Below are 21,658 nucleotides of genomic sequence, written 5' to 3'. Positions count from 1 at the left end.
AAAAATCAACAGTTTATCTACGAATTAAAAGTTTGTCAGCTTCCATGTAAGGGCGGTGTGCCCAACTTGTGGACGACCCCTTGGTGATTAGTACCAACTTCACCATGGAGGTACATGTTGCACTAGCTGCCTGAGCTCTGGCCATGACAATCTTGTGTCAGAATGTAGTGTGTTTAGAAAGTAGTCAGCCCCATCATAAGCAAATACATATAATTCAGGCACAATTGATCCATTGGGATAATCACTTGTGCGGTATTGCACAATGTAATCTCTATTCTGAGCATATTACATTAGCTCTGCAGTTACAGGGACAGCTGCCTTTATTTAGACAAATTAGGAGCAATAGGTGGTGAACAAGATTCTCCCACCGACATATAACTGCTGGAAGTAGTAGGAATGCTACGGACACCTATAAGGACCTCAGGAGAACTAATTTGGGAAATTACCATACCAAATAATGTTACTGCTGCAAGCTATAATGGAACTTTCAATGTAGAATTTAAAGACAGGTAAAATCCATCATATGGATCATGATCAAATTAATGTTTCATGCTGACACTTTGGCCATCACTGAATGTTGTTGTTCAGATGCTGTACCCCCTGTGTTAAGCCATGTTTTCAATCGAATTTTACATGAAAGTGCAACATCAAGGGAGTTGTAAAAATCAATTATTGGCCTGAAATTGTCACCTCATATTAAGAGGCTACTCAGGCATAAACATTTTTGACTATTGCAGTTTCCTCATGAACCTTTTCTTAGGTTCATAGATGAATGCATATGACTATTCCATACCTGGAATTGCAAGTCACAGAGATACAAATACTCAATAATATATTACAGAAAATGTGGCCACAGGACTGTTCATGGATTACCTTCGCTAATAAATGCACATCTTTTACTGAATTAGAGGCTTTGGTGTCTGCTATTGAAGTCTGAGTTTTGCAGACCAGCAGTGATGGGGGTTTAAGTGCCATTATCAGGATGGGGATTGAGATTCCAAGTAATTTAAAAGGGGACCACCCATAAGGAAAAAGTGTAGGATGTGTTTCCAGTGTAACAAAGATTGGCATTTTGTATGGCGATGTCTGGTAACATGGAAGGAGAATCAAACAGCCGACATCACACAGAATGGAAGAGGCACGGTAGTGTTCTACTGCCTAAGGGCTGGATCTGTGCCAAGTCCGAGGTACGGGAACCCCTGCCTTATTTTTGGGTACAACTTAACCAGGAACGAATGTGCACCCCCCTCAACTCTGGTAGTTCAGTTTCTCGTTTAGATTATCTGTGGCATTTGAAGTTCCGTCATACCTGTCAATTGCCTTGTTTGCATCCGTCCTCCCAATGTTGAGCTCTCACTGGGCACATGTTGCCTCTGGTTGGCAAAACTGAGTATTGGAAAATTTTCTTGGCCTGTGAAGTGGATAGTAAGTAAAAATCTTTCAGTGAACTTAATTTTGCAGTGTGTTTTTGTAAGTGGTAGTGGGTTTGTGCTAGTTTGTCAAGGCAGGGTTGTTTATTTTAAATTTAACCCAGCTGAAACATTCACATTGTGCTCTTGTCAGGTTGCCACAGGAATTCATAGTGTGTTACTGCAATGTTTGCCATTTCAGCTCAGTCACCTTCATCCAGTAGAGGTGATGCTGGTACTGGAAGTTTTTGATCGGTTACCACAGGTGTTAACTAACAGATTGGACATCACTGATAAAATCCAGTACAAGATTTGCCTTACAAATGACATTCCAGAGAGGTTTTCTCCATCCCTCAACTTCAGCCTATGCTTCTACCATATTCTCAGTATCTATGGGCAGCAGTGGGGTGTTTCATCCTGTTGTGGGTTATTGTGCAGTTAATGAGAACGCAGTTTTGGAATCTGTGCCACTTCCCGATCTGCATAATCGTTTACTTGCTTCAGTCAGGCTCAGTATTTTGCTGTCCTGGATCTCAATCTCGCATATTATCAGATCATGTTAACAGAGGATTTCAAGTATATTACTGCCTGCTGTACAGATTGGAAACTCCACAATTTTAACAGGGTGCCCTTTGGTTTTCCAACGGGAGTTACCATTATGTCTTGCCTTCTAGATTGTGTTTTTGGTGATTTCACATTCAAGTGTGTCTCTAATTACCTAGATGGCATGGTTGTTCACAGTTCTAGTGTCTGAAAACCTGCAACATCTTGAGGCAGTTCTGGTTTACCAGAGGGAGGTGGGACTTACTGTGAAGCCATCTAAAATGACACTGGCACATAGGTTTCATCCTTGGGACATCTTAGTTTCACTGATTGGATTGAAATTGACCAGGAGCATACTAGTGATTTGCGAAAATTTCCAGCTCCTAGAAATAAGAAAGCTGTGGCACAGTTCATAGGCATGACAAATTTTTTCGAAAGTCTGTGCCGAATTTTATTAAATTAGTGGGGTGCCTTAACGATTTAAGAAATTTCACATGGGATGAAAGTCATCCAGAATCTTCTGAAGCCATTAAGGTGGTGCTTAGTAACCCACTAGTATTAGACATACCAAATTTTGAGGTCATGTTCTTCTTGCAGACAGACACCTAATTCTTCTGGAGTAGAAAGTGGTAGCTGTCCTCCTACAGCAACAGAATGGCAGGGGAGGTGTTGCATGTTGATGCCCTATAGCAATGCACCTTGGGAACTTTCACCTGCAGAGATGAAATATTCTATGTACGAATGGGAAGCCTTGGCGGTTATGTTGGCCCTTAAGAAATTCAGATTTTATTTTGAACACCAGGAATTTTGTTTAGAGACTGGCAATCAAGCTCTTAGTTAGGTTTTGGCTCATTATTTCCATAATACCCTCTTAGGCATTTATAAAACTGTTGTCAAGATCAGACGACACATCACCTGGTCCTCCCTGTATAAGCAAGCCTGGAGGTTGGTGGGGTCAAGATCACTCAACATGTCACCTGGTCCTCCCTGAATAAGGCTGTCCAGAGGTTGGTGGAGGAGTGTGAGAGCCGTAAGGGAGCTGAGCCGAACTTGAATTCCCTCAAGTGGCTTTTAGAGCCTACCTGTTAGGAATGCCTGATGGATTAACTTTGTATGGATTATATAGGTCTACTTCATCAAGTGTGTGTGTGTATTAGGCACCTACTAGTTATCATGGATGACTTTTCTCGTTTTTTTGACACATTCCGAGCAGAGAAATGACATTCCTGGCAGCTGGCCAGCATTTGTTATGAATTTTTTCTGTTTCCAGGCCACCAAGGATGCTTGATAGCTTCTGTTTTCCAGCTATTTGTGAGGTTCTGCTTTGACAATGGAATTAAAGATGTGACCACAAATCCTTTTACCAGCATACTTTGCTGACCAGGTGAACTGCAAGTTGAAGGCTGTGCTTATCTTTCACAACAAGGCTCAGACAAAGTGGCTCAATTTTATCTTTAACACTGCACAACCCAAGTCCCTGGAGGCTGCTCCAGTATCCGTCATGTTAGCACATCCAGTCAATTTTCCTCTTGTCAACCTGTAGTCAATCAATGATTTGCTTCAAGAACAAGTCACCCTAGCAGTAACACAGCACAACTGGAGCCAGGCTACACATAATACCAAAATTGCCTGTCACAGGTTATCCATCTGTTAGTAAGGGGCTAAACGGTTCATTGGAAAGGCTGGGGACACAGTGTTAGTCCGAAACCCTAATATTGCTGAAAAGAGGGAGTTAGGGTTCGATAGCAAGCTAGCTCCTCAATTGTTGGGACCCTGTTAGATTGTCAGGGTGGTGAGTTTGGCAAACCTCCTGGTTCTGAATTTATGGACGAGTAAAGCCTCACACATGCACATTACTCATATCAAGGAGAGGCATATGTAAAGGGCTCCTTAATGGTGGGGACGGGGGATTTTGGTTTGGTGGAGGAGGCTGAACCACGGTGGGCTCCCTCTTCGAATTCTCACAGCTCAGAGCTCGTGGCACCAGTGGGCATTGTGGAGCAACAGTGGGTGTAGAGGAACAGCAGTGGATCTCACGGGCAGTCGGTGTCTTAAAGCTGGACTGGAGGGTGAGTCATGCAGGGCTCGTGGGCAGCATGTACTGTTTAGCTTAACTTTATGTGGCAGTATCATTATACCATCACAATCATTACAATAATACAACCTTCTTTCAATAATGGTAACTGCCATAGGCTGATCAGCCCAAGATTATCATCACTCATCTAAAAGCTGGTATGTACACCTCTGGCACAGACAACAGTAGGGAGACATAGTGGCACAGAAGCAATGAGGCCTTCATAGATCACTGGAGGAAGTTGGAACCATATCTATACAATCAGGCCACTTCATTCCCATAAATTCTGGAAGGGGGGATGATCTCTGACGTTATGTTAAATCACATCCCAGATCTGTTCAACCAGGTTCAGGGCTGGCGAGTTGGGTGGCCAACACATCAATTGCAACTCACCACTGTGTTCCTGAAACCACTCAATCACACTCCTGGCCTTGTGAAATGGTGCATTGTTTTCATGAAAAATGTCACACTCAATGCAAATACTTTCAGAAAAGACTTCCTGACACTTAAACGTTTACTCAATGGGAAACATGATCATCACGAAGGAGTGGACCTAACATGAACCATGGACCGTGGCACTGGTAGCGAGGCTTGCGTGCCTCAGCAATACAGATAGTCGTTCCGTAGGTGCAACCCCAACGGAGGGGTATCTGTTGTGGGGCCAGACAAACATGTGGTCCCTTAAGAGGGGCAGCAGTCTTTTCAGTAGTTGCAGGGGCGACAGTCAGGATGAATGACTGATCTGGTCTTGTAACATTAACCAAAACAGCCTTGCTGTGCTGGTGCTGTAAACGGATGAAAGCAAGGGGAAACTATAGTCGTAATTTTTCACGAGGGGATGCAACTTTACTGTCCATTAAATGATGATGGTGTCCTCTTGGGTAAAATATTCCGGAAGTCAAATAGTCCCCCATTCAGATCTCCAGGATGACATCGTTATCAGGGGACAGAAAACTTATGTTCTACAAATTGGAACATGGAATGTCAGACCCTTTAATCAGGCAGGCAGGTTAGAAAATTTAAAAAGGGAAATGGATAGGGTAAAGATAAATATGGTGGGAATTGGTTAAGTTTGATGGCATGAGGAATAAGACTTCTGGTCAGATGAACACAGGATTATAAATACAAAATCATATAGGGGTAATGGAGGAGTAGGTTTAAAAATGAATAAAAAACAGGAGTGTGGGTAAGCTACTATGAACAGCATAGTGAATGCAGTATTGTAGCCAAGATAGACACAAAGCCCACACTTACCACAGTAGTACAAGTTCATATGCCAACTAGGTCCCCAGATGATGAAGAGATTAAAGAAATGTATGATGAGATGAAAGAAATTATTCAGATAACGAAGGGAGACGAAAATTTAATAGACATAGGGGATTGGAATTCAATAGTAGGAAAAGGAAGAGAAGGAAAAGGAGGAGGTGAATATGGAATGTGGGTAAGGAATGAAAGAGGAAGCAGTCTGGTAGAATTTTGCATAGAGCACAACTTCATCATACACTATGTGCTGAAAAGCTTTGGGCCACTCCCAAAAACTTACTTTTTCATATTTGGTGCATTGTGCTGCCACCTACTCCATATCAGAGACCTCAGTAGTCATTATACATCGTGAGAGAGCAAAATGGGGCGCTCCGCGGAGCTCATTGACTTTGAATGTGGTCAGGTGATAGGGTGTCATTGGTGTCACCTGTCTGTATGCGAGCTTTCCACGCTCCTGAACATTCCTACGTCCACTGTTTCTGATGAGATAGTGAAGTGGAAGCATAAAGGGACACATGCAGCATAAAAGCATACAGGTCAATCTTGTCTGCTGACTGAAAGATACCGCCGACATTTGGAGAAGGTTGCAATGTGTAATAAGCAGATATCTATCCAGACCTGAAAGAACTGCAAAAAGGTAGGAATTGTAAGAGATGGGATCTGGATAAAGTGAAAGGATCAGAGATTGTAGAGTTTCAGAAAGCACTAGGGAACCATTGACAAGGACATGGGTAAGAGATACAGCAGAAGAGGAAGGGTAGCTTTGAGAGATATCTAGTGAAAGTAGCAGAGGATCAAGTAGGTAAAAAGATGAGGCTAGTAGAAATCCTTGGGTAACAGGAGATACTGAATTTAATAGATGAATGGTGAAAATATAAAAATGCAGTAAATGAAGCAGGCTGAAAGGAATACAAATGTCTCAAAAATGAGATCGACAGGAAATGCAGAATGGCTCAGCAGGGATGGTAACAGGAGAAATTTAAGGATGTAGAGGCATATATGACTAGGGGCAAGACAAACACTGCCTACTGGAATACTGAAGAGACCTACAGAGGGTCTATACAAGGGCGATGCACTTGCGGGCAATATTTTGAAAATGGAAGAGAACGTAGATGAGGATGAAATGGGAGATACGATACTGCGTGAAGAATTTGACAGTACTGAAAGACATAAGTTGAAACAAGGCCCTGGGAGGAGACAACATCCATTAAAACTACTGATAGCCTTGGGACAGCCAGCCTTGAAAAAAACTCTGCCATCTGGTCAGAAAAATGTATGAGACAGGCAAAATACCCCCAAACTTCAAGAAGAATATAATAATTGCAATTCCAAAGAAAGCAAATGTTGACAGGCATGAAAATTACCGATGTATCAGTTTAATAAGTCATGGCTGTAGAATACTAACATGAATTCTGTACAGTCGAATGGAAAAACTGGTAGGTGCTGACCTCAGGGAAGATTAGTTTCGATTCCGTAGAAACGTTGCAACACGTGAGACAATACCGACCCTATGATTTATCTTAGATGATAGATGAAGGAAAGGCAAACCTACATTTCTAGTATTTGTAAACTTAAAGAAGCTTTCGACAATGTTGACTGGCATACTCTCTTTCAATTCTGAAGGTGGCAGTCGTCAAATGCAGGGAGTGAAAGGCTGTTTACAATTTGTACAGAAACCAGATGGCAGTTATAAAAGGGGAGGAGCGAAAGGGAAGCAGTGGTTGGGAAGGGAGTGAGACAGGGTTTTAGCCTATCCCTGGTGTCGCTCAGTCTGCATATTGAGCAAGCAATAAAGGGAACAAATGAAAAATTTTGAGTAGGAATTAAAATCCAGGGAGGAGAAATAAAAACTTTGAGGTTAGTCAATGACATTGTAATTCTGTCAGAGACAGTAAAGGGCCTGGAAGATCAGTTGAACAGAATGGACAGCACATTCAAAGAGGGATATAAGACGAACATCAACAAAAGCAAAACAAGAATAATGGAATGTAGTCGAATTAAATTGGGCGATGATGACAGAATTACTTTATGAAATAAGACAATTAAGGTAATAGATAAGTTTTGCTATTTGGGGGGCAAAATAACTGACAAAGGTTGAAGTAGAGAGAATATAAAATGTAGTCTGGCAGTGCCAAGGACAGCATTTCTGAAGAAGAGAAATTTGTTCACATTGAGTATACATTTAAGTGTCAGGAAGTCTTTTCAGAAAGTATTTGCATTGAGTGTATCCATGTATGGAAGTGAAACATGGACGATAAATAGTTTAGACAAGAAGAGAACAGAAGCTTTCGAAATGTGGTGCTACAGAAGAATGCTGAAGATTAGATGGGTAGATTATGTGACTAATGAGGAGATACTGAATAGAATTGGGGAGAAGAGGAATTTGTGGCACAACTTAACTATAGGGTGGCATACAAAATGTGTTACCAATTGTTTCTTTTACAATTTACACCACACATTAGATACTCCGCTGGGATCTCTACAGCAGTACCAGCAGAGCTTGGAAAAACAAATGAGTTACGAAATGACATGTAATTCATGATACTGCCACTAGGAGACTAGTAACCAGCAATGGCTGACAATGGAAGACTGACAACACAGCAACGATCGGCAATTGTGTTACTTTTTCATGAAACGAAAAGCCTTGTTGTGACTCACAGGCGTTTTCGACAACAGTTTAACACACGATGGGTCCCTTGCAAGAAGACCATTCACGGGTTGTACGATAAATTTGTACAAGAAGGAACAGTATTGGAATCGAAGCTACCTCGGCCTAAGCCTGTTTGTTCGCCAGAGAATATTTATGCAGTACGAGTTGCTGTACAGAGAAATCCCGGGAAATTGTGTAGAAAGGCAGCAGTGCAACTGGGAATACCCAGTCGCTCCATTTAATGCATTCTTAAAAGTGGCCTCCACATGTACCCATACAAGATGACCTGTGCACAGAAGCTCACTGAAGAACACAAGCAGCAGAGACTACTGTTTGCTCAGTGGGTGGAGGATAGGGAAGAAACTCTCAACAACGTTTGGTTTTCAGATGAGGCGCATTTTCATTTAGATGGTGTGGTTAACAAACAAAATGTACACTTTTGGGCCACTGAAAACCCACAAGTGCTTCATGAATGACATTATGCTCCGAGGATTACAGCGTGGGCAGCAATTTCCAGTCACGGACTTACTGGACCCTTTTTCTTTGAAGAAACTGAACAGCGAACTTTATTTGAGCATGCTCCGCAATAGATTCATTCCATGGCTTCTTGCTACTGCCTTGCCCTTCAACACACAGTGTTTCATGCAAGATGGAACAAGGCCACATACTGCAAACACTGTGTTGGAGTTTTTACACAAGCATTTCGACATGCGGATCATTTCACTCAGGTTTCCAGGTTGCTTCAATGATGCACAAAATTGCCCCCCCCAATAGTCCAGACCTCAATCCATGTGACACTTTTCTTTGGGGGTACCTAAAGGGAAAAAAATTCCTGAAATGTCCACATGATTTAATGGAGCTCACAAGACTTATTCTTTAAGCTTTCAGTGAAATTAGGGAAGACATGTACTGTAGGGTACTCACTAACTTCAGCGTTCCTTTGAAGAAAGTTGGGAAACAAAATGGTGGGCATATTGAGCATGTACTGAGTTAGAACAAATGGCTCTTCATTATAGCATATGTTCCTTTCGGATTGTATTGAAATAAAGTTTATATTCAAAAACAAAATGGTAACACATTTCGTGCGACACCCTATAGAAGAAGGGACTGGTTGATAGGACAGGTTCTGAGCCATCAAGGGATCATCGATTTAGTATTGGAGAGGAGGGTGGAGGGTGAAAATCAGAGGGAGACCAATACATGAATACACTAAACAGATTCAGGAGGATGTGCGTTGCAGTAGTTACTCGGGGATGAAGAAGCTTGCACAGGATAGAGTAGCATGGAGAGCTGCATCAATCCAGTCTTGCCACTGAAGAGCACAACAACAACAGAAGGGGTGGATGTGCTTTGCAACCAGTTTACAATACTTCTTTTGTGACACAGTGCCTCACACAAGCTCCACTGGACCCATGGGTGCCCACATAGTTGTTTCCCAGAGTATAATGGAGGCCCCTACAGTACAGGAGTCAAGAGGCTCTTCCCCTTGTGGGTGACGGAAATGCACCCTCCCAAAGGCACGATGAAGGTATCAGGATTCATCAGACCACGCAGTGCTCGGCCATTGTGCCAACATCCAGCGCCAATAGTTACATACCTATTTCAGTTGTTGTCGATGTCATGGCGTGGGTCATCAGCGGCACAGACTCATCATTAGGAGTGTTTGGAGCATTGTGCATTCAGACACAATTGTACTCTGCCCAGCATTAATGTCTGATGTTAGTTACACCACAGTTTGTTGCCTGTCTTGTTTTACCAGTCTGCTTAGCCTATGATGTCTACCATCTGTGATGAGGAGTACTTGCCCAACCCCATAACGTCTGGCCATGGTCTCACCTTTGTTTTGCCATGTGTTGAAGACAACTGCAGTAGTACTACTTCAACACCCGGCAAGCTGTGCAGCTTCCATAACGTTCATACCAAGCCTTCAGGCCATCAAAATCTGCTCTTGGTCAAACTCAGATTGTGCGCATTTCCTATTTTACAACAAGACAAGATGCTCACTGATACTCCATGCAACGCGTGTGTGTCTGACTAGAAGACAAGGTGAGATGCTGTTGCCTGGATGAGTTTATACTGACAGTAGATCAGTGATCATAATGTTTTGGCTGCTGTGTATATGGATTTAGTATTATGACTTCCAAGTGGATGCTGGGCAATGCCAAGGGAACCATTCTGCAACATTTGAGGCAACTGTAAAATGCATCAATTTATTACAAGGGTGTGCCAGAAAATAATGCCTCCAAAATTTTGATTCTGTTCTTAATATCAGTTGTCATGCATATGACACTGGTGATGTTACCACTTTGCTGACAGAGTATGCAGCACCCTCCTGATGAACAGTTCTGAACTGCAGGGTGTGTGTGTGTTATTTAACTGTGTCAGCATGTGAGAAAACCCTCAGACAACAGAGCACCAATTCAAATAGTTCATACACATGTGGAGCACCCTCTCCTTCAGCATGACAATGCCAGACCATACACAACTTTTTTTTTGCACCTGCAACAGTCTGACGCCTTTGATTCATTATTATTGATCATCCTCCATACTGACCCGGTTTGAGCCAATGAATTTTCAACTGTTTGCAAAACTTAAAGAACACCTTCAGGGACTCAACTTTGATAGTGATGAATTAGTGTAAGCGTAGGTGAGGCTGTGGGTCTGCCAACGAAGTCAAGCATTCTACAGTGACGACACCAACAACCTGGTGTCTCACTGGGAGAAAGGTGTTCAGTGCCAAGGTGACTATGTTTGAAATAAATATACAAGGACGAAGAATAAATATGTTAAATATTAAGTTTGTTTTAATTAAAATGCTTCAATAATTTCCGAATAGAAATTTTGTGTCATTACTTTCCAGCATGTGCTCATGCCCAAAATATACACCAATTAAAAATTAACATTTAATTAATTTGGCAAATAAGGTGGCTTTCAACTGATACAATGTTAAGGTCATAGGGAAGTTCAGTTCATCGACTAACACAGCACAAAGAGTATGAGAAGACTTCTTGTAGGTAAAAAGTTACGTTATGGGCACCATTTGGATGTTTTGGTTAACATTAGGCTATGCTACTGATCAATTTGTTACCATATCCTTTACTTGGCTTTCACATTTCTAGACTTTGTCAGCTCACTGCCACACTGCCACTTTTGAACATAGGCTAAGCCTTGAGATGCACTATGAATCAGACTCCCACTACAACTAATGTTACAAGGGGGGAGTGGGTCAAGAACCACATTTTAACCTTGTAGCCTTTGAATAGTTCTCCAGTTTAGGTCCAAAGTCAATGGATCTTCAAACTGCTTTTCATTTACATGATGTGTGTTGTGCATACATATCATCCTGAATGCCAAACCATCTTTACATCAGGGTTCAAAGCCAAAGCCTGAACTGTGTTGGGTCTGACCACTCTTTTACTGTATTTAATAAAATTTAGTATATTTATTTTCCTATCATTTCCTCACAGTGATTGTTTAGGATTACTGTTGTGATAATGCTTGTCAAATGAATTGCAAGCTGTTCACATAGTTTGTATAATATATATTGAAGTACTCACATATATTCAAATGCAAATGCTGCATTAATGCTATCCCAGTACTTCTGCAGTTGCACTCAAGATGTATGTTGAAACAGATTTTTTCAGCACAGATAGTTCACAAGTAGTTTGCGTGATTGTGTCAGTGCGCTCAATTCTCATTTGCAGGATAAAAATACTAGTGGCACCAAGTGAATTTGTTTGCTGCTGATAGGTGAATACCCTACAACTGGTTGCACTACATCAGATTTCAAGTGACATGTATATGTAAGATTATTTACGCCAGTAACTGTATCATTGTGACAGTTTCACAAACAATATGAGTAACAATGTGCAACAAATGCAGAAAGTGGTTATGGACAAACCTGTCAATATTTAATGTGTAGCCCCATGGCTTCATCAAAACTTTGCTGCCAACATACAAATTCATTCTGCCGTGTAACAATTTATGCTTCCATGTGATATTTGTCTGAAATTTAACTTTACTGCTGAGAGTTCTACTTACATATGGTTCACATATTCAAAGTAAACAATTCTCATTCCATACCACGATACACTGCAATAATGCATTAACTGCAGCCATACTATTTATAAATTTAATGGCACTGCTAAGGTTCACTACAGGCATAATCATTCTTAAGTTGCACATTAAGGTTGTCATTCAAAAGAAGTGTATCAGAGCAGAATATACCCACTTTATGGCAACCAGTTTATCAGTATAATTGGGTTGTGCATTAAAAAAGTTTTGCATGTTTACTAAACATTAAATTGAAACTCTTGCTCAATTCTATGTGAGGTTTAATACAAGGCCTATTTCAATGCACTGTGCAAAATGTCATATTTAAGACAGTAAGTTCATCAGTTTAGTAAACCGAATTATTCATGTTTCCAGCTGTATGACATCAATTGTATGTATTCACGCATCACACTGCACACAGAAATTAATGAAACCCTGTTAAGAAATACAAGTAAGCCACTTACTATGAAGTGTAACTCAGTTTGTACTTCATCAGTTTCATCTTTTTTTATCCACTTAGTTGGCTCCTGGTCCATCGCTTCAGTTCTACAGTCTGAAAAGAAAAAGCAATCAGATAAGAAAAGTTTTTGGCCCACTCAGTTTCTGTTTTTACCATGAGGTATAGCTCTAAAGCAGTATTGTCACTCATATATTGCGTGCAGTAAATGGGTGATTACACAGGAAACAGATGCAAAGTGGCTCAGGAAAAGTGTGTTCATTGATATAAACTCATTCATATTTTGCAGGTCATGAAGAGTGAGAACAATCATAAAATAACACGCAATGGAAACTGAGCATTTAAAGTTGCTACTGCTTCTTTGTAACACTGGCTCATGGATACCATCCTGTTGTGACAATTATGGAAGATGTGTAATTTTGTGTGCATGCATTAACTTCAGCATTACAAACAATCACAGCAGTCAATACATTGCAGCGATATTACTTAATAACATCAAATATTTCATTCTATACTTGGTTCATTGTGTTAATTTCAGTGTGATAGGGACATGAAGAAAATCCGGATATACGGATTGTTTATCAGTGAATATGCATTTTCAACGTAGGCATTACCTTGAAACTTACTTCATCTGTATTCATTCACGGATGTATGCTCAATTTACAGGAAGCATCATCATTTTAGAATCTTTACCTGCTATTAAAGGAAACCAATACCTGCACTGTCGACTGCACATTGCAATGCGGAAGTTCTCATTCTTGATTACCATCAAGATTAAACATTGGTAAGCATTTTCTAACAAAACTGATTTACTGAAACGACTTCATACTAACTGTAAATATGATGAATGATCTATTGAGTTCTGATGACATGTAATGCTTTACGTTAGGCAGATTATAGTTAATCTGTACCTTGTATCTCGCCAGTTCGTAAATGATGTTGCAGTACTCTTATACAGAACTCCATTAAAACCCACACACTACAACAAACTGGTATTTACATATGATTACACGAATACTAACGACACGAATAATCAAAGCACAGTGAAAACTAACAAAATGCAACAGAATTGCAGCATTTCCTTTCATGCGAAGATACTCAAACCATGAAATGATGTAGCAACTGCGGGCACTTTAAAAAATGCTTACGTTAGCCCTAAGATCTGGAACCGCTTTATGTCTACATCACATCACAGAAAATTATCATCACAATCATTATTACTGCTAAGTAAGTCAAAATAACCGTACTAACATGGACAACCTTTGAATTTCACTGTCCGCCTTTTCTCGTTAGCCACGAAGTATATGAGGAGATTACTTCGTAGACAAACTGCTCCTGACAGCACGTCACACACTCAACCGTTTCTTTTACGAAGATACACGTAGCGATTTTAACGGTCAGGCCAAAAACAAGCACTAACAACTCAGGTATTTAGTTGTTACGAACATAACCTGAAAAATTACAACATTCACACACCGTCACCAAGCACACTATAGGTGATGTGATCACAATTAAATACAGAATATAATCTCATCCTTATGTACCCATTAAAAATTAAAACATAAAAAAGACAGCAGCCTCAAACAGCAGAGTCATCACAAGATATTCGCGAACTAGTACACTCATCAAACTCAACTGTTACTGTGATAGAAATTAAGTACCATGTTAATTTACTTCCGAAACACATTTCTTCACTTATTCTTGTTTGCAGTTTATAAACGCTTATAAATTACCTGGAGAATATCACACACAAATTTCCACAACACCACGAGGTTGCTGCTGACTACACAGTACTGAGTACACGAAGGGTGACAGTATCGCAGAACCAGCAGACGCATTCGAAACCAGTGTGAATCTCGTCGCTCGTGTGGCCAACAGCAGAATTTTACGTCTTTTTCAGTGAGTCTTACGAGATATGTAATTAACAGTTTTTTTCTGTATTTTCTATAGTATTTGCGTGCATTAGTGTGAAATAGACTTGATAAATTGAAGGTTTCAGTTTTTATTTGCGTTTGAATAGGAAAAGCGAAGGACAGCTTCGCGTGTACGCAAACGTTTGTTTACGTTCTTAAATTACATTGTTAAATGCGCGGGAACATCAATTAAGTACTGCACAATACTCAGTATTTACGTTTATTAGTGTCATTTAGACTCGATACATTGAACATAGCAGTTTTTATACATTTTATTAGGTCATTTTTCGCTTGTACGTGAACGTTTGTTTACATTATAAATACGAGGGTTAATCAGTTTAAGTTAGTGTTGGATGCTTAGTATTCACACTTATTAGTGTCATTTAGGCTCGTTACATTGAAGGTAGCAGTTTTTATACGTTTTATTAGGAAAAGTGATACTGACGGTGAACTCTTAACGCCACTTGCATACGTTTGACTAGCGCAACCTGTGAGCGTTAACAGTTAAGTAGACGTAAAATACGTGGTAAATTAGTGTTACATTAAAATGTCTGAGTAAATCAATGTTACAATAAAACTTCTGAGCCATTCTTACATACGGTTTAGTTAGCAGAAATCTAATACTCTCCTCGCGTCTGCTTATTTTCCTTAGCTTGTTGTGGGCATTAGTGATCGTGTACTGTGAGCCTATGGGTTCCTATAAAGTAGAACTCGTATTTGTGCTTTTCATTCTGAACTCTTATTGTTAGCTAAAGGTTTTGTTTTGTACCTGCATCTGTCAGTGTACAATACTCAGTATTTACGTTTATTTGTGTCATTTCGACTCGATACATTGAATGTAGCCGTTTTTATAGTTTTATTAGGCTATTTTCGCGTGTACGTAAACGTTTGTTCACACTGTAAATGCGAGGGATAACCAGTAGGTGTAGTTTACCGCTGGTTACTGTTTAACATTTATAAATAACATTCACTATATAGCCCCTAGCAGTATACTGTAGGTCACTGTTTTTTTCCTGTAGTATCCACTTGATAGCCCTAGCAGCAAAATAAGCACCAGATGTAGCTTCTACCATAAATATTTATTGTTTTTCATTGTTGAGTGTCCTTTCTGCCACCTAGAGTGTAGTTGTTAACCTAGTGTGGCAGTAGGTTTCCTTAAGTTTCTTATAGTAAATCACATATTAGCTAGATGGATAGAGACTGTGTCTGTTGTGTGCGGATGCAGGAGTAGTTAGCCACAGTCCAAATGCAGCTGGAAGCTTTGTTGGCCACAGTCAACTGGCTCCAGAGTGCCACCTTGAGGTGTGGTGAGGATGGGGTACCTGGGGCAGCCTTTTCTGTACTAGATGTGCGGGCAGGGGGGCGGGGGAGAGATGTCACAGCTCTCTGTCACTGAGCCGACCTACACTAGTAACATAAAACTGTTTATTTGCTGCCATTAATCGTCACTGAGGAAAGAAGTCAACAAACCTAACTCAAAAACTTCATAAAAAGACTGAAAGCATTACAAAAACACACACATGGAAAAATATCCTAAATGTAAAACCAAAATGAACTCCCAACACTGAAAAGATAGTCAACAAAAATGTAATAAAGGAGAAATTTTTAAAAAGAAAATCTGAAACTAAATATAATGTGTGATTTCTTATTAATGTGCTCTATTTGTATGTATACAGTCAATTGAATAAAGTTGAAAAAAGGTTCAAGTCATGGCTGTGATACAAATTTTAATTAATTTCTTCAGCTTCTACAATTATTAAAGGTAAAGCGGAGACTCATACACCTCAAGGAAACTTTAAAACCATCAGTTCATGAAATGAAAGAAAATGATCTGTTTTATGCCCAATTGTGCAATAAAATCTTCAAAGAAATGTAAATCCAAGTGTATGAAATATCTTTATTGATTTATGAATATTTCAATACCATAAACAGAGGATCATTTATAATTTTTGTCTGTCTGATGCAGTGTATGCGGTACTTTCACTCCTGTGCACTTCACACGTGTAAAAGAGACATCAAGGGACTCCAAACCTCCTGTTTGTGTATTAGTCAGTACAGTATCTTCTCTGAAAAATAACATGAAGAATGACAGAGAGCTTGGATCATTCCCTGGCTGATTGCTGTGTCCTAAGGACAAGTCTTCAAATGCGTGATTAAGTGGACTAAAATTATTTTTTTTCTAGTCAAATTTGTCACCACCCTTTCTTCCTCGGACAGACTATCAATTACATCTTGTTGACACAAGACTACATGTTACACTTGTTGAGGTACATGACTTCAAGACTGTCATGGTCAGAATCTGTGGAGGAGTTACCACTTGTATCAACATCGAATAATTCATCCCCACTGTCATGCTTCATATCTTCATAATTTCTTCCTCAATAGAAAGGAACAACAACAACAACATATTCAATAGAAGGGCTGAAGATAAAAACATTTGGATCAACAGAGGCGTCCAATCCCACCCGTCGGCTTTGATCCGTGACGTAAGCATGTTGTGGTGTGTGACGTCATGACGGTGCGGAGTTTAGTTTATGAGTGTGTTGTGTTTGTAGCTGTCGTCTTGTTGCAGTTGGAGGTGTCCTCAAATGGTGTGTGTATGGTCCGTGTATTATGTGGTGTATTGGGTTCATTTGGTTATCACTGCTTGAAGTGTGCATTTATCGGTCATGACTGTTATAGAAGAACAGAAATTGGTTTCACTGAGTTAAGAATCAAGTTTGTGTTGTGTTTATGTTATTGTGGTGTCATTTGCTGTTTGTTGAGTGGTAAGTCATTTAATTTAATTTGTAGCTTCTTTTGTTTGGTATGGATATGTCTTCTAAGTTTAATTGGATTAAGGTTGAGGGAGGGGGGGGGGCTGGTTTGTTTTGGATGTGTTTTTGTTTGTTTGTTTGGTGGAGGTGGGGGGATTGGGGTTGCTGACCTAGTATGTAGTGCTGGAACTTTTTTGTGGTAAGTAGCCATTTTTTTGGATCTATTGTTTGCATGTTATGATGATTGGTGGGGTATTTGTGTGTTGTTGGGTCAGTTTTATTTACTGCATGTGTTGGTGGTTGGTGTTTTGTTATCAGCACTTGTGGTTGATTTATGTATCTTAGGGGAAGTACTTTATTTCAATTTTTTTGGTATTGTCAGTTGTATTTGAGTCAAGGGAAGTGTCCAATTCCAATGACTCGTCGTAGCTACGTGTTTTGGTATTGTGAGCTGCTGTTGACCTATATAGGTCAAGTGAAGTGTCCGATTCCCGTTTTTGATGGTATGTGTAGTCGCAGTGTTGCAATTTTTCTAGATATCAGTTTTTCTTTTGTGGTATCGGTAATTGTGGTTGAGCTATGTAGATGAAGGGAAGTGACAGATTCCCGTGAATATTGTGAATGTAGTGGAATTGGGGAAATTTTGATTGGTTTTATGTTGTCGTGTGTGTGTGTGTGTGTGTGTGTGTGTGTGTGTGTGTGTGTGTGTTTAGTTTGTCCCCACCCAAAAACCCCCAATTTCCCGCACTGGTCCCGTGAGTTTGATTATATTTATGGATTTTGTAATCGTGTTTACATAATGACCTCATAGGCGCCATATTGGAGACATTGCGAATGGTCGTGTCCGCCATATTGGTGACGTCATTGGTCAAAGCATACGGGTGGAATCGGACATTTATGTAATCCCAAACATTGATGAACAGTAAGATGAAGTAAAATTGAATGCAGTGAAATAATATCGTAGTAGACACAGTACTACTACTACTACCACCACCAACTTAGTAGCCAGAACTGTGAGAAACTGCTAAAAAATAGGTTCAAAGCTCTATTGTGCAGTTAAATTCATGAACAGTACACAGCTGCCTGTGAAGTTGCACATTTATACTTGTCATTAGTGGTCAGGGGGCAGCAGGATGGCTTAAGTTAACTCATCAATAGCGCTCAAGGAAAACCCACAAGCTGTGCTTAAACTCGTCAAAAGTACCTGGTGACCGGCAGAACATGAAGACAGTACTCAACAACAATAGTTAAAGGACTAAGGACAGATGAGACAGTGGTTGGCCAAGAAATTTATTTGGAGGGTAGGCCCTGAAATTGTCATTTTGTATATATCTCAGTTGGTCAGTTTCATACTGCATCATGCCCAAAAACAAGTGTGTCCATTCATAGTAGTGAATCATATTAAAAAAAAACTGTGTTATTAAAAACCAAGTTAAGGAAAAACTGTAGTGTCCTACGATTTCGAACCGAGCATCACAAGAAGTGAACCAAGTATGCCATATCCCTGGACAATAAGAATAACAATAAAGATGATGATGATGATGATGTAGTATTCCACATTAATATTAAAGGAAATAATTTTCAACAGACAAAACATCATGCTGCGTTAACTGAAGCCTGTGTCATTTGAAGGAATTAATTAATGCATTGTATATGTGCTATGCCAATCAACGATATCAATTCATTTTGAAATGTGAATTGACCACCTAGTATCTGTTAATGAGCAACTTAGGTGGCAACCACTGATCAATGCAACTAGCTGATAGTAATAATTTGAATCTAAGCTTGCTTGCTAAAGAGACTTGATTTTGTAACCCCAAATACAGACTCACATAAGTGCCAAGAGCAGACATTATCAACAAATATTGACTGCAATATCAGACAGTTCTGTGTCGCCTCGCTTTCATGCTAATGGAGGACATTTTGAACATTTCCTGTAACACAGTGTTTGAAGTCACGCTGGTACATTCTGTTGCTGTGTGTTCCATTCCATGATTAATGTGATTTGAAGAGAAATAATAATATGAGCTCTAACATGGAAATTAAGCGTTTCCGGACACATGTCCACATAACATATTTTCTTCCTTTGTGTGTGAGGAATATTTCCTGAAAGTTTGGCCGTACCTTTTTGTAACACCCTGTATAATAACCATTTTGATTTTTCCAGCATAATTATTCATAGTTTTCTTATCAGGTTGCCTACTAGACTGAAAAACCATCATGACAATGTATCTAATTGACTGCCATTTCATATGAGATGCTATTTCTCAATAATGACATGCCTCGCTACTTCATTTTCATCACTGGCACCACAGCACGCACACAATGCATTAGGGGCAGCATTGATGTGCCTGGTACATATGTCACTCCATATTTTGATCTACATAATATTGCTATCTCCAAAAAACAGTATCAATCAATAGCTCACAGAGTAAATTTTATACATGAGATATTTCATCTACCTTTTTTCAATTACTGTAGAAGTAACATGGGGTCAAATTTCTGACACTACTCTGTTTGTTTTAGTGTAACTCAAACCATGTACACACAATATGAATCATTCTGTATAGAAAGTGAACATTTCAGAAGTAATTTTCTGTTAATCAGTAATGTAACAAAACAAATCTGTAAGCATGTAAGACTCTGAAACCCTTAACATGGGATTATAAAAGAAAGAAGTTATTTTGAAATAACAAATGAATGGAGAGGTGAAACAATTAGTAATAGGGTAAAAGGAACTACTACTATCAATAAGTAAGATATTGTAACAGACTACTGCACACAATGAAGTAGAGGAGTATATATGTAAAATAAGTTACAAATGTAAGACAGGACACAAGATAAGATAAAAAATACAACATTATAACAAGGTTTATGGTACATTAATAAATAATCTAGAGAAAATTTATAACTGGTAGAAAATAAACTTTTTCTCGCTTGCATTGAAATTTCAACACAAAACTTTCCAAGAAGAGACTTAACTCTGTCAAAATTTTAGGTCTGGTACTAATTTTATATTAACCACAACAGAGCAGAAAGTAAAAAAGAAGTCCATAAATGGAAAAAAAGTCGTTAAGATTTGAGCGTGATGCTATGTCATCGCTAAAAGCATGCACAGTATAAGTGCTATCTTACGTCAATTTCGCCTCAACTTTCCAAAGTATCTAAAGAATCAAGAGTTGTACTCTTATACAGAATGGGTAATGCTGAATATATAAAATTGTACTTAAGAAACTTGGGCAATAGCCTCAGACCACAGGGCACATACAGCTACTTCTGCATTTGATCACTTGGGCCTTAGAAACACAAATGTTTCTACAACTTCTTAAACAGTGACAATAAACTGCAGAACTCTGGGATCACGATCTAGGTTAGTGGAGTTGCAAGAGGAGTTAATTAAGACCAAATAATATGTAGAAAGGTTATCAGAAGCGTTGAAAAAAATCCAGACCAAATGGAATTAAAATCAGGCCGTATGTTTTATTACAGATGAAAAGAGTGGAAGTAAATACAAGTGTAGCCTTTGTAGCAAATAAGAAAATTAAAAATACTACAGGTATTAAAGGAAACTCAAATATTATATTAAAACTGGTTTTAAAAATAAAAAAGAGATATACTGTGGCAATCGCTTGAACCTATGGACCAACACTCAGATGCTGTTGAGGTATAACACCTCTACAAATATTTACAGTTATTTCAAGCAGAATGACCTCCTCCAAACCAACAAGCATGAATTCTGAAAACCTCCATCACACAACACCCCCTATACTTTTTTTGTATTTATTTATTTGTTTTACTCCACATACCATCCTCAAAGACAAAGATTGAGGGAATAAGGTAGATGGAATATTTCCTGATTTATAAAAACAATTCGACTTAATACTGCACTAATGTTTATTATCAAAAGTATGGTGATATGGGTATCAGACAACATATGTGACTGGGTTGATGTTTTCTATGTAAACAGGGTGCAGCATAATCCCTAGACTGTAAATTGATGGGGTAACAGAATGTAAATTATACCAAAATCTGTTTTAAACATTTCTGAGATTTGCTGGATCCACTACAGTAGATGCTATATATCTTTATACTTGGTCAAGCGATCAAACTGAGCTATAATCTTCTGATTTGTAATTCAACGTTGACAGGCAATGTGAAATACAGCATCTATAATGGTCTAGTGCAGGGTCATGTAAATTTCTTAGTTCTGCCCAATTTCATGGCAGTTTGTCATAACATCCCATGATCTCGTAATGGGTATATCAGCATCCTAGCATCCTTTCAACTATGGAGCTGTCTCCATGTTCAGCTGCATTGTTCTGCTGAACAATCTGTAATGGTCTAGTGCATGGTCATGTAAATTTCTTCGTTCTGCCCAATTTCATGGCAGTTTGTCATAACATCCCATGATCTCCAAATGGGTATATCAGCATCCTACCATACTTTCAACTATGGAGCTGTCTCCATGTTCAGCTGCACTGTTCTGCTGAATTCTCTTCAAAATAAATGTTAATCTTTTAGCCATGTACTTCACTTTGCT

The 21,658-nt window shown here is 39.3% G+C and overlaps 1 protein-coding gene and 1 long non-coding RNA gene across 12 annotated transcripts in view; one reads left to right on the top strand and one right to left on the bottom strand.

Annotated features, from left to right (window-relative positions):
- The window catches only part of LOC124554028 (zinc finger protein 729-like), a 117,850-nt gene extending 103,523 nt beyond the window's left edge, over positions 1 to 14,327 (bottom strand). For 5 of the 11 annotated variants that reach the window (XM_047128054.1, XM_047128061.1, XM_047128058.1 and 2 more), the window contains exons 1-2: positions 14,183 to 14,327; positions 12,457 to 12,545 (exon numbers count right to left, since the gene is read on the bottom strand). In XM_047128054.1, coding sequence (XP_046984010.1) covers positions 12,457 to 12,528 — 72 coding nt within the window. In that variant the 5' untranslated portion in view covers positions 12,529 to 12,545; positions 14,183 to 14,327. Of the gene's footprint in view, positions 1 to 12,456; positions 12,546 to 13,700; positions 13,901 to 13,993; positions 14,084 to 14,110; positions 14,130 to 14,182 lie in introns of those variants that run through there. The other 6 variants (XM_047128056.1, XM_047128060.1, XM_047128059.1 and 3 more) reach the window with 6 other exon arrangements.
- The window catches only part of LOC124554031, a 68,381-nt gene continuing 60,974 nt past the window's right edge, over positions 14,252 to 21,658 (top strand). The window contains exon 1 of the long non-coding RNA XR_006968213.1: positions 14,252 to 14,348. This is a non-coding gene — a long non-coding RNA (uncharacterized LOC124554031). The remainder of the gene's footprint in view (positions 14,349 to 21,658) is intronic.

Source organism: Schistocerca americana, chromosome 11 (genome assembly GCF_021461395.2).
Source record: "Schistocerca americana isolate TAMUIC-IGC-003095 chromosome 11, iqSchAmer2.1, whole genome shotgun sequence".
NCBI classification, from domain to species: domain Eukaryota; kingdom Metazoa; phylum Arthropoda; class Insecta; order Orthoptera; family Acrididae; genus Schistocerca; species Schistocerca americana.
This window is presented reverse-complemented; position numbering and strand designations above follow the sequence as displayed.